Here is a 12965-nt window from a genome sequence, read left to right as displayed (position 1 = left end):
TCGCCTGTAATACACGGCCAAGCCTAAGAAGGATTGGACCTGTTTCTTTGACTTTGGGACAGGCCACTTTTGGATAGCATCCACCTTGGCCTGTAGGGGTTCTGGTGGGCTGCATCTTTGGCTTCTTGTTCTCTTGTATGGGCTGCCTCTTTGGCTGCTTGTTCTCTTTTGTAGGCTGACAGTTTGATGTTTTCTTCCCTTTCTTTCAGCTCCACCTCTTTTTCTCTTTTTTCCATTTGTCGCCTGTGGTCTGCTTCTTTGATTTGTTTCTCTGCATCCATCTTTGTCCTGGAAGTCATGGCTCCTATTTTCTTGTGTTGGGGTGCCCTCTGGTGTTTATTGTCTGAACTGCTGACTCTCTGTTGTCTCCTGGGGTTGGCTTAGCAACCGAGTCTTTTTTAAGTCCTTTCTTGATAATTTAGAAACAAAAAAACCTTTTAATTTGCATATGTGTTCTGCTGGTGTAGTTGACTCACAGCTGGAGTTCTATTGTTTAACAAATGACCCTCGTTAAACTTAATGGCCCTGCCTGAGGCAATTTCTATGCACAGCCAAAAAGGAGCAAGGAAAAAAAAAATTCTCTGGCTGCAGGTTTAAAAAAAAAAAAACCCTTCTCTCTGCTTACAAGCAGCTAACAGAGAAAAGAAAATTAATAATTTTACTGGCTTTTGGATTCTACTATCCCACAGATGCCACCATGTCATAGTATAATTCCCAAATCTGGACCTTAGCGTCCAAAATATGGGTACTAGCATGAATTCCCCTAAGCTTAATTACCAGCTTAGATCTGATAGGCTGCCACCAATCAGGACTTAAGTAGAGCACCTGATAGACTCTGGTGTCCCCAAACCCTTCTCTGGGGACCCCAAGACCCGGATTCCTTGAGTCTCACAACAAAGGGGAATAAGCCACTTCCCTTCCCCCCTCCTTTCTTCCTCCCTGGTTACACTAGGAGGCCACTATGATTCAAATCCTTGAATCACCACTTCCCCTCCCTTCTTCCCCGGAGAGAGATACCCAGATAAACGCCGAGAGCAGGCTTTTCTTCCCTCCTCCCTTTCCTTTCTCCCACCAGTTCCCTGGTGGGTACACAGACTCAAGTCCTTTGAGCCTTAACTAGGAGAAAAAAATCAAACAGCTCTTAAAGCAAAGCTTTTAATAAAAAAAAGAAAGAAAAAAGTAAAAGGTTTATCTCTGCAGTTTAGATGGTAAACAGTACAGGGTCTTTTAGCTTACAGAAAATGGATAAACAGCCTTATCCAGAAAAAATACAATTTAAACTATTTCCAGCAGACTACACATTTGCAAATACAGAAAAACAATTTAAAAGCCTATATTGTCTTTCTACTGTTGTACTTACAAATTGGAAACAGAAGATTAGAGAGCTCGGAGATTCGTGTGGTCCCTCTCAGAGCCCAGAGAGAGAACAGCCCAAGAACAAAGGACTCACACCCAAACTTCCCTCCACCCAGATTTGAAAAAGTCTTGTTTCCTGATTGGTCCTCTGGTCAGGTGTTGTTTGTTAACCCTTTCCAGGTGAAAGAGACATTAACCCTTAGCTATCTGTTTATGACATGTGCACATCCAAAATTCCTGATGAATGACCTGTCCTGGGAACAAGTTACCAGTGACCCAGAGCTGGGGCGGAAGGAGGGGGCAGGTGCAGGGAGGAGCCCAGGGCTGGGGCGGCAGGGGGTGTGTGGGTGGGGGAGCACTGGTGGGCGAGGAAGGGGAGAGCCCAGAGCTGGGGCAGCATGGGTGCAGGTGTGGGGAGGAAAGCCCAGGGCTGGGATGGCAGGGGGGTGAGGGTCATGGGGTAGAGCCCAGGGCTATGGCAGCAGGGGGGTGCAGGTGGGGGGAGGCCCAGAGCTGGGGAGGCAGGGGGTGCAGGTGGGGGGGAGAGCCCAGGGCTTGGGCAGCAGGTGGGTGGAAGGGCAGACAACAATTTTTTTGCTTGGGTAGCAAAAAACCTAGAGCCAGCCCTGCCTCCACATACCCTAAGGTAGGTAGGAGCGGATCATTATTATCCCTACTTGAAAGAGGGAGAAGCTAAAGCTGAGAAAGGAGAATTGACTTGTCTGAGGTTACACAGCCAGCCAGTGGCAGAGTTGGGAGTAGGACCCAAGAGCCCTGATTTTCAAACTAACCATTGGATCTTGAATTTCAGACATTGAATGACCTGAATAAAGTGCTCTCAGATGAGCTCCAAACCAACAACAGTGCACAGTAATTATTCAGCAAGTATTTTAGGAGAACTGCAATGTTAGAGAGAATCATGAACTGCTCAGAGACCATTAATGCAGAGAAGCAGCAAAATTAATCAAACATATGACTGGTTATGACTTACTTACTTGGTCTTAAAAGAGAATAACAAGGACCTGAGTCTCCTCCCTGTCAATAACCCCCTGCTCAGACAATCAGGGTAGAGACTGAGGACAGGAGGCTGAGGGTTCTCACTAGCGAGCCCAAAGGATGGCCCAGGTCACCGGTGGGGATCACTGTCCAAGCACTATTTCAGTTCCACTTTTTTGGGTGGACCTCCCACAGTGGGAGCTGCCAAGCACTCCCGTGCAACACACCCCCACACCCCCACACTCCCCGCTCCTGGTGTTGGGAGGGGAACAGGAGAAAGGACAAAAGAAGCAAGACACGAAGAGAAAGGAGGGAGGGAGGGATGGAAGAAGAGATGAAACAAAAAGGACAAACCCTAATGTTCCCAGTGATTCGAAGGGAAAAAAATCCCAGGTGCAGAATAAAATTCTGCCTCCTTAAGCTCGTGTTTTCCATGCCTAGAATTCAATTGTCACCAGATGTCTCAGACTGAACAGGTTTCAAACCTCGAAGAGGCTCTTACCTTCTAAACAGGGATCTCTGTTTTCTAGTAAATCACTAAAACGGAAGGAGAAAATTTGAAAGAGGTTCCTCCTGGCGCTCATGTCCATGAACCCGAATACTCTCTCAGTCCTCAAAGAGAGACCTCAGGAAGAAGACTTGCTGAAGTAAAGCCACATAGGTCTCTGAGGTTTCCCTGGCCCCTGTCCTGCCTGGCTGATGTCAGCATCTCTCTGTGAGGTCTCCACCTCCCCACCACCTTTGACCAATAGTCTGAGGTCCTGCAAAAGGCTTTTGTGATGTCACTGGCCAACCCCTCCCTTGCTGTGCTAATATCCTGCCCCTGGCCAGGCACTTTGGAGGTTTGAGCTACTCCCTGTGGATCACCCCACTCAAGGAGCATTCATTCTAGGCAGCAAGCCGGCTAGACAGGAAAACATCAGATGCTGCTCCCACTGTTACACTCAGTTTTTCAGAAATTAGTCGACTTTATGGCTAGAAGAGACCATTAGAGCATCTAATCTGACCCCCTGCATATCACAGGCCTCCTCTTTGACACAATAGTGGGTGAGGGAGGGGGGCTGAGGAGCTGAGTGGGTAGCCAGTGGAGGAGGGACAGGTGAGCCAGCAGCTGGCTCCAGCTCACCTCCGCACCGCTTTCCCCCCTCCCCCCGCGAATCAGCTGTTCGCGCAGGAAGCCTTGGAGGGAAGAGAAGCAGTGTGGTGGCTTCGCACTCAGGCCCAGCAAGGGGGAGACAGAGATGAGGTGAACTGGGGCAGGGGGGCCTCCTGCACTGTAGCAGGTAACCCGGGTGTGGGGGAGCGTGCAGGGGAACCGCTCCCTGCCCCAGCTCACCTACCTTCCCTCCGCCTCCCTGGGCCTGAGTGCAAAGCTGCCATTTGCTTCTCAGCCCTCCCTGGCTTCCCACATGAACCGTCAGGGGCAGAGGTTCCAGGGGCCGTCAGGGGACAGGGAGAAGGGGTGGTTGGATGGGGCAATGGTTCCAGGGGGGCCATCAGGAATGAGAGGAGGGGTTGGATGGGGTGATGGGGGGCAGTCAGGGGAGAGGGAAGAGGGGTGGATGGAGTAGGGGTCCCCAGGGGGCATCAAGGAACACAGGGGTTGGATGGGGCAGGATTCCCGGGGGGCAGGGGTGGGCGACCAGTTGTTAAGATTTTGGAAGCTCATCACTGGCCGGGGGTGGGAGGCTGAGGAGGCGAGCAGGCGGGCAGTGGCGGGGGGTAAGTATGCAAGCCAGTGAGGGAGGAGCTGAGGTGAGCAGGGGGGCAGGTGAACCGGAGGAGTGGGGGTCTGAGGAGGCGGGCGGGCATTAGCAAGAGGTCAGGTGAGCTGGCGGTAGGGGAGGAGAACTGAGGAGGCGAGCAGGCAGGTGAGCCGTGGGGGGCTGAGGAGGCGAGCGGGCAGGTGAGCGGGCAGCGGGGGAGAGGGGGCTGAGGAGGCAAGTAGGGGGGCAGGTGAGCCAGAGGTCCGGGAAGAGGGCTGAGGAGGTGAGTGGGGGGTGGGGGGCTGAGGAGGTGAGCGAGGAGTCAGTGGCTGACCTGTTCTACTGATCTGGTTTGGCTCCCAGCCCCTCTCCAAGGGTTGCAGCCGTCTGGATGTGCTGCCTTCCACGCCTTCCTCAGTCACACCTCATTCATTCAACAGGGCAACTGATTACAAAGTTGGGGGAAGATCTTATTCTACTTCTAGCAAAAAGACATTTTTCTTTTACCTTAATTATACTACCTTAGGGGCCCGCTATAACATATTACCAAGGTTCAATACCGCTGTTTTGACAGGGCAGTGCCGGGGAAGGAGGGTTTGTTTCCACAGGGTGGGCGGCGCTTGGAGGGCAATTGTTTGGGGAGGGGGGCTGGGCGGTATTGGAGGGCTGTTTTGGTGGCGGTCGGGGGGGTTCAGTGGGGCTGGGGGAGGTTCGGCCCTCAGCTGTTTTCTTTGGAGTAATATTGCCCTCACCACTTATGAGTTGTGCAGGCCTGGACTAAACCACAGACTCTGGACTCAGCATCCAAGTATCTTGCAGTCTGAACTTCAAATCTGATACATTCCCTGATTGGCTCCATTGTTTTCCCAGCATGGAGGTGCTTCTTGTCCAACAAGGCAACCAGACTGGGGCCCATAAGCATGGAACAGCTCTGGAGGAATCAGCTGTTTGTGCTACATGAAACTTTGGATCCAAATGGTAACAGACAGTTGTGCCCAATTTAATCATGGAGCCTTTAGGAGTGTGATCAATGCCACTTAACTAGGGAGCAGTGTTCTGAAAACAGTTTATCTGGGCCACAAGTCACCATAGCTTCCATCTCTAGGATGAAAATCAACCACTAGTACCTGCAATTTTTACCCAAGTTCTTGTCAAATCTTTGACCTTACTTGGAGTAATTTTACACATCTCTGGTGTAGAATTCTTCACCAACCATAAAACAGATCAGTAGCAATAGTGAGGTACAACTCCCCCAACTATGCCCTTTTATTCCTTTAATCTGGTGGCACAGATTTAAATTAGGGACTAAATTCAGGTGCCTCTTAGAATCCCTGTAAGACACCAAATGTCAGGTATGTATTAAAAGTAGGTCTCTTTCTGCAGCTATGTCACATTCAATACAGATTCCATTTTCTACACATTTGCAGCATCTCCCAGGAGTGAGCTGAACAGAAATGTCACTTCCATTTTCCCCATCCCTACCTAGATAGGAATTGCATTTCCCAAATAATAGGCAACATGCACCTGATTAGGAAGGAGATATCTTCAGGAGCGACCTCCTGCAGGGCCTGGGCCACAACTGGAAGGCAAATGCATTGGTATTTTGCTTAGTTACTGTGGAAGTAAAGAAAGAACTGACAGGAATTTGTAGGGAATCTTAATGCATGACAGTCTCTGTTAGCAGGAGTTAGGCTAACTGTAACCCTAATAATGCAAAATTTGTAAAAGCGAGAATTGTGTAAGGCGAGTGAAAAAGTTTTTCTCCGACATTACAAATCATTTACTAGGGAATCCTCTTCCCAGACCTTTAGAAAAAATAGTGACCTAACCAACTGAACAATGGGGGGCTGGGATAATGACGGGGAATAAGGGAATCCCTCTGACTTACTCTATCTTCTTCTGTTGTTACAGAGGGTTAAATGACATTTTTCCCTATCCCTGCCCTGTTCCTGCTCTGTGTTATAGTTCAATATATTTCAGTTGAGGAAAATGGAAGTAAAAATATTTGCTCTCCAGCACAACTTGAAGCAACATCAGAGCAACTGGGAATGCAACAATTTGTTCCCAAAGGGGGAACTCGATGACTAACAATTGCTTTGAAATGGGGGAACAGTATAACCGTGATGCTCAGTGTTTGTTTAGACTAGGAAAGTGATGGAGTTTAGGTTAGGTCAATGGGAAAGCTAATGCCAACCACTGCACCTGGGCTGCATCTGCAATTGTCTTTTTACACCAAGATCACTAACTTGAGCAGCCAATGCCATGTACAGTCCTAGTGGATTGAAGGCACAGGTGGTTTTTCAATCAGTGTACCTTGTTGGGATCAAATCTCCGGGAGCTGATGAACTTTCCTGGCTGGAGGGATACACACTCCTATGACTCAAAAGGAAAGGAGTTGATAGTAAAGATCACAGGACTGACCCCAAAGAAGGGTGAGATGCAAAAGGCAGAAGCAGGAAACTCATCTGGGGGAGCTGAGAGACTATGGTGAAGATGGTGCAAAGATCACTATGTGGGAATTAGTAAATGTGATTTTAAACAAACAAACAAAAAACAAATCTTTGGCCATCCCTGCTCAAGGCATTTCTTACAGTTCTTGCCTGTGTGGATTTTCTGATGTCTAATAAGGACTGAGCTGTAACTGAAGCTTTTTCCACACTCAGAGCATGTGTAGGGTCTCTCTCCTGTGTGGATTCTACAATGGCTGACCAGGCAGAGTGCTGATTGAAGCTTTTCCCGCACTCAGAGCATGTGTAGGGCGTCTCTCCTGTGTGGATTCTACGATGGCTGACCAGGGCAGAGCTCTGATTGAAGCTTTTCCCGCACTTAGAGCATGTGTAGGGTGTCTCTCCTGTGTGGATTTGCTGATGGAAGATGACAGTTGAACTCCCAATGAAGCTTTTCCCACGCTCATGGCATGTGTAGCATGTCTTTTTCAAGTTGATGCTCTCACGTGTAATAAGGTCTGAGTGGCTACTGGAGTCTTCCTCTGGCCTATGTTGACTCTCACAGGCTTATGTTTTTTCTGGGAGTGCACAACTCCTGGAATCATTCCCGGAATCATTCCCTTTGGAGCTTCCTGATAATATTCCATAGTATCCTACTTGCTCATCATCTTCCTGCTGGGGTTTTGCCTCATTCTCACACACCATCCCATCACCTGATGGGATGCAGAGAGAATCCAGACATAGGTGACTCCCTGCGCCAGAGAGAAAGGAAATCTCAGAATGAGGAAAGGAAAAAGGGATGAACAAACCAAAATATGTGTGGGAGAGATCTACCCTATCAGGAGCTGATTATCCCCAAACTTTTCCCCAGAGGAGAGAGAGGAAGGGATCAGTTCCGGGTTTGCATCTCACCAGAATTCTCAGAGGTAAGAAAGATTGGGAGCGACCTGCTGCCAATTGTCAGTCAGGATAGGTGGGAAGCCATGAGTGACATCTGCCTAATGATTCCACATCTGAAGGTAACAATCCTCAACTTGGAGAGATCACAAGATCTTTGTAGGGCATCCCAAATGTTTCCTGTATTCACGGACAGTTTTTTACTTAGTTTAACCAATTCCTCACCTGTGCAGGCAGCTCTCAGGAGCACTTTTGTCTCAGAGCCCTGGAGATCCAGGACGCATGGTTCTTCCCCTCGTTCCAGCTGCGAGATCAAATCAGGTTTGGTAATCGGAAACCCTGCTCAAAGCAAAGAAAACAAGGGAGGTCAGTGGAATATGTGGGATACTTGTTCACAAGGAATATTCCATGATTTTAACCATAGCTCATTTTTATGTAGTAACATCCCAGGGCCATTTTCCTTGGCTCAAAGTGGCAGGAGAGTTGTTATTGTTATAAATCATATTCATTACTTTAGCGCCTAAGGACCAACTAACAGTGGGTTCCCGTTGTGCTAGGCATAGTACAAACAGAGAATAGTAGATGGTCCATGCCCTGAAGAATTTACAATCTATATAGACGATAAGACAGATACAGAATGGGGAAGGGGTAGAACCCCCCAGCAGAATGAACTGTGTGAAGGGAGAATGACAGTTCTGATGAACACAGGCATACATCTTGAGACTATCGTATTTAATGTTATGACTAAGGCCAGTGTTTTCAGAAATTGCCGCTATTATTGCATTTTTTCCTGAAATTACTCTTCATTTCTCGAATCACCCTTCATATCTGGAATTGCTGAACGGAGGGTGGGTGGGGCATGCAGGGTCACAACCCACCAGCTTTCTGCCCAGAGACAGCTGATTCATCCCCAGCGTGCAGAGCAGAGGTGATGTGTGGGCAGAGCACACAGGGTCATGCCCCCCATCCCAGATTTCTGCCTGGAGACACCTGACTCCTCCCCAGGACACAGGGCAGAGGCTGGGGGCTGGCTGCTGTTGAGACTTGCCGTCAGTTTCTTCCCTCCTCATACAAGTCTGGACTCAACCAAACCACTGTGGAGCTTCCCCTGGGCAGGCGAGGCACCTGGCAGTGAGACGCTGGGCTCCCTCATCATGCTGCAGAGCAGACAGTGCTCACACCTGCTCTTGGCTGCGCCCACAGCACCTCTTCCCTGCTCATCTCCTCTGCACACAGTTGGTTCATGTCCCATCTCCCCAGCACAAAGCTGGCCCTAGGCTCTCAATGCCCAGTGTCTGGGCCCCACCTCCCCCACACAGCTGGCTCCTGTCCCCTCCCCCCCAATGCACTTTCATGCTGTAAAGGATTATATATTGCTCATGTTTTTCAATTAGTCTGTTTTCATTGCCAGCAAACACTGCCAGTTATGACAGTTATCTCTATATTTGAGGCAGCCCCTGAAAGCATGAATACTTCACAGACTAGGATGCTGAGATGGGCCAGATGATACCGAGGAGGGCTGAGGGATGGGTTTCCTGTGCAATCTGATGTCACTAAGGGGTGATGAATGCCAGATCTCAAGGCTAGTTATGCAGATCTCCATCTTTTGAAGCTTTGTCCCATGCAGAAAGGGGCAGGGACTGATTTTACCTCTGCAGGAGACTGAAGACAGACAGACAGACTTTTGGGGAGAAACAGCTGAGTTTGAGTTGACTGAGGGGGGGTCTTTTGGAATACAAACTGACATGGCCTGATAACCAAGATGTAAACTTTTAAGGAAGGCTTTAATACACTTTGGAACAGATCAGGGATTCCCAAGAGGACTGATGAGGGGACAATGGTAAATACGAATTTAGATGCTTTTCTTGTTTTATATCTTTTCCCATAAGGCACACTGACAATGTTACAGATCCATAGGAATTGTGCAATGCCCTGGTTTTTAAACAGTCCTTAGGAGGTGCCCCTTGAGTGCACTAGATCCCCAATGGGTCCCACTCTTCCACAAGGATAGGCCTGAATCTGAGCCTCTGGCTTCAACACCTGAGACTGAGCTTCTGGCTTCAACACTCCTATTTCAACCTGTGAGCTCTGCCCAGCAGGCCCAGCTGAACAACACTCCTGTTCAGAGACTGTTCCTCATTCTGGGCACAGAGCACGTTTTTGCTCTAACACTGGGCAGACATTTAAAACATAGCAGGGTTTATTAGTCAACCGAAACACAGCATTGGAAAGTTCTTAGATTAGCACAGGGAAGCAAAAAAGACAATATAGTCCATATTGGCCAATACCCTTGAGCCATGTTGATGTTAAAAACAGTTGGTTTCCTTTCACTGTGTCTGTCCATTTGTCTTTGCTCCGGTAGAACTCCCTGCATCTGGAAACCCAGTTCTTCCTGCTCCCAAAAACATAACGAGTCTTTTTATGCTTCACTCAGTCAAGCAGAGATCCTCCCGTGGACAGGTGACAATTATTCCCTTGTCTCTGTCAGGTATTCCATTGATGTAGGTTGGCCCCAGCCAGTCCTTTATGACCTATTCATATTACCCCATGACAGCTATGTGACAAAACACCTCATGTCGCCTGCTCTTTATAATCATGGCAATACCAATTACAGAGGGAAACTGAGATGTGTATTGGCATGATTGACATATCACCAAAATTCCCACCTCTATCACACACACACTGCCCTTGGAGAGAAAGCAAAGCAGAGGAACTGGAGGTGACTCCAGTGATCACAGTGGAGGACAAGCTGCAATCCTCAAACCCTGGTCAAAAAGGAGAGGCATGAGGGTCCCTACCCACAGAGAGGGGCTTAGTAGAGGCCTGATACCTGAGAGGCCATTCCTTGAGCAGACGATGGAGGCAAGTCAAACACTTAGCTACCTCGGAACTGTGACATCGCAAAAGCACATTTTGGAGAATTAGGAAGTCTAGTGACTCAGGTGTAATGGGAGGGAGAATTAAACTCCCCCAGTGTGTGGAGAAGGCTGGGGAATTAAACAGATATGGTATATAGCTATCCTATTACCATAAGGAAGCAAATAAAATACCTCTCCTAGTTACCATTTTTTACATTTTGTCAGGTCCCTAAGTAAACTGAAGCAAGGCCTCCCTTCTGATGGTCTCCCTTGCCCTTCGATCTTTGTTTCCAGTGGTGTCCATAACTTGTAAGGATGCATAAGACAAGACCCTCTTTACTATACTTATCTTAGTCTAATCGTTATGTGTATTGATCCTCGCCAATGATTTCAAATAGAACTGTCTGTATGAAATCAATTTTCTGTGTGTTTCACCAAATTCCATCGTCTCAATTAACTTTGAGTAGCCTTGTACAAGGGCAAGTTGTACCCCAATATGTAATCTTAGAGGTGTAAAAAGTGCCCATTTGTGCCTGGGTAGCAGCCTGCGGTGGGATGCAGCAAGGACTCAGGATCGGTGGCAGGGGTCGCTGCACATAGAGATGAGGAGGTTATATGGGGAGGAGGGGTAATCAGTGGGAAAGGGAGGTCAAGAGTTAAAATAATAATATTTGGGGGAAAATGTAAAAAGAAGTGAAATAACAGATATAAAACTGGAGTGCAGGCTCTACAGCAACAAGGCTTGGGTAGGGATTCAGAGTTAAAGGTATGGGATCCCCCAGAGCTCTGGATCCCCAAGCCTCTCCTCCCTCCCACTGATGCACCCAGACCACTTCCTGAAGGCCCTTCTTCCACACTCCCTCCCCTTCTTCCCATTACTCTCAGCCGGCACCCACCTCCCAGCACCTTGGGAGCTTCTTGTGTTCCCTCCTCGTCTCTCACTACCTCCTCCCTCCCTGCTGCTTCTTAGCTCTAATCTTGCACACCCCCTTGCCATGAAGGTCCTTTCACGGATTGAGAACTGGTTAAAAGACAGGGAACAAAGGGTAGGAATTAATGGTAAATTCTCAGAATGGATAGGGGTAACTAGTGGTGTTTCCCAAGGGTCAGTCCTAGGACCAATCCTATTCAATTTAGTCATAAATGATCTGGAGAAAGAGGTAAACAGTGAGGTGGCAAAGTTTACAGATGATACTAAACTACTCAAGATAGTTAAGACCAAAGCAGATTGTGAAGAACTTCAAAAATATCTCACAAAACTAAGTGATTGGGCAACAAAATGGCAAATGAAATTTAATGTGGATAAATGTAAAGTAATGCACATTGGAAAAAATAACCCCAATTATACATACAATATGATGGGGGCTAATTTAGCTACAACGAGTCAGGAAAAAGATCTTGGCGTCATCGTGGATAGTTCTCTGAAGATGTCCACGCAGTGTGCAGAGGTGGTCAAAAAAGCAAACAGCATGTTAGGAAGCATTAAAAAGGGGATAGAGAATAAGACGGAGAATATATTATTGCCCTTATATAAATCCATGGTACGCCCACATCTGGAATACTGTGTACAGATGTGGTCTCCTCACCTCAAAAAAGATATTCTAGCACTAGAAAAGGTTCAGAAAAGGGCAACTAAAATGATTAGGGGTTTGGAAAGGGTCCCATATGAGGAAAGATTAAAGAGGCTAGGACTCTTCAGCTTGGAAAAGAGGAGACTAAGGGGGGATATGATAGAGGTCTATAAAATCATGAGTGAAGTGGAGAAAGTGGATAAGGAAAAGTTATTTACTTATTCCCATAATGCAAGAACTAGGGGCCACCAAATGAAATTAATAGGCAGCAGGTTTAAAACAAATAAAAGGAAGTTCTTCTTCATGCAGTGCACAGTCAACGTGTGGAACTCCTTACCTGAGGACGTTGTGAAGGGTAGGACTATAACAGGGTTTAAAAGAGAACTAGATAAATTCATGGCGGTTAAGTCCATTAATGGCTATTAGCCAGGATGGGTAAGGAATGGTGTCCCTAGCCTCTGTTTGTCAGAGGATGGAGATGGATGGCAGGAGAGAGACCACTTGATCATTGCCTATTAGGTTCACTCCCTCTGGGGCACCTGGCATTGGACACTGTCGGTAGATAGATACCTGACTAGATGGACCTTTGGTCTGACCCGCTACGACCGTTCTCATGTTCTTATGTATGTTCATGTCCTGGCACCCCAGAATTATCTACTCCCCCCTTCTCCTCTCCTTGAATGGCTCTGTTCTCCCTTCACCTGTGGAGTTCTGAATGGCAACATTATAAGCTTTCTTATCAAAAGATGAGCTCATATGACTGTCACACAAGCCATGCATCAGTCATGGACCTATTGACTCAATTTAGAATTCTATGAGTGGCATATTTTCCTCTTCAAATGAGGAAAAGGCATGAAATCTATAGTTATTAATGTATCCAATAAGGATACATTAAATGCAATTTTAAAATGACTAATGGCACCAAAAAGACACATGTCCAAAAAATTATTCTAGTGTATGGGAGATAAGGAAAAAAAGGGGGGGGGGGGCATAAATAAATGACAAATAAAGTTACTACTACTCAGGTTCTTCAGAGACCCCACAGCTTCTAATAACTGAGCGGACAGGACTCCTTACCCAGCAAGACCACCGTCTCATAGTTCTCCTGCATGACATCCCTGTAGAGGGCTCTCT

At 47.5% G+C, this 12965-nt stretch overlaps 1 protein-coding gene across 1 annotated transcript; it reads right to left on the bottom strand.

The window, feature by feature from the left end:
* Positions 1 to 6845: 6845 nt before the first annotated feature.
* On the bottom strand, positions 6846 to 12942 carry LOC115642089 (zinc finger protein 316-like). The gene is made up of 3 exons (XM_030545488.1): positions 12909 to 12942; positions 7628 to 7741; positions 6846 to 7257 (listed from the first exon to the last, which is right to left on the bottom strand). Exons 1-3 carry the CDS (start codon positions 12940 to 12942, stop codon positions 7073 to 7075), a joined length of 333 nt encoding a protein of 110 aa, XP_030401348.1. The 3' UTR covers positions 6846 to 7072.
* Positions 12943 to 12965: the final 23 nt, after the last annotated feature.

The sequence above is a fragment of the Gopherus evgoodei genome, unplaced genomic scaffold (genome assembly GCF_007399415.2).
Source record: "Gopherus evgoodei ecotype Sinaloan lineage unplaced genomic scaffold, rGopEvg1_v1.p scaffold_37_arrow_ctg1, whole genome shotgun sequence".
NCBI lineage: Eukaryota > Metazoa > Chordata > Testudines > Testudinidae > Gopherus > Gopherus evgoodei.
The sequence above is the reverse complement of the archived record's forward strand: the minus strand, read 5'-3'. Positions and strand labels throughout refer to the sequence as shown.

What these genes read in the sequence shown, in the direction of transcription:
- LOC115642089 (XM_030545488.1), bottom strand. Translation starts at nt 12,942, where the DNA reads ATGCAGGAGAACTATGAGACGGTGGTCTTGCTGG. An exon ending in TGAGACGGTGGTCTTGCTGG is followed by an intron (nt 7,742 to 12,908) that starts GTAAGGAGTCCT and finishes TGCTTTGAGCAG; the next exon opens with GGTTTCCGATTACCAAACCT. An exon ending in CCTGAGAGCTGCCTGCACAG is followed by an intron (nt 7,258 to 7,627) that starts GTGAGGAATTGG and finishes TCTCTGGCGCAG; the next exon opens with GGAGTCACCTATGTCTGGAT.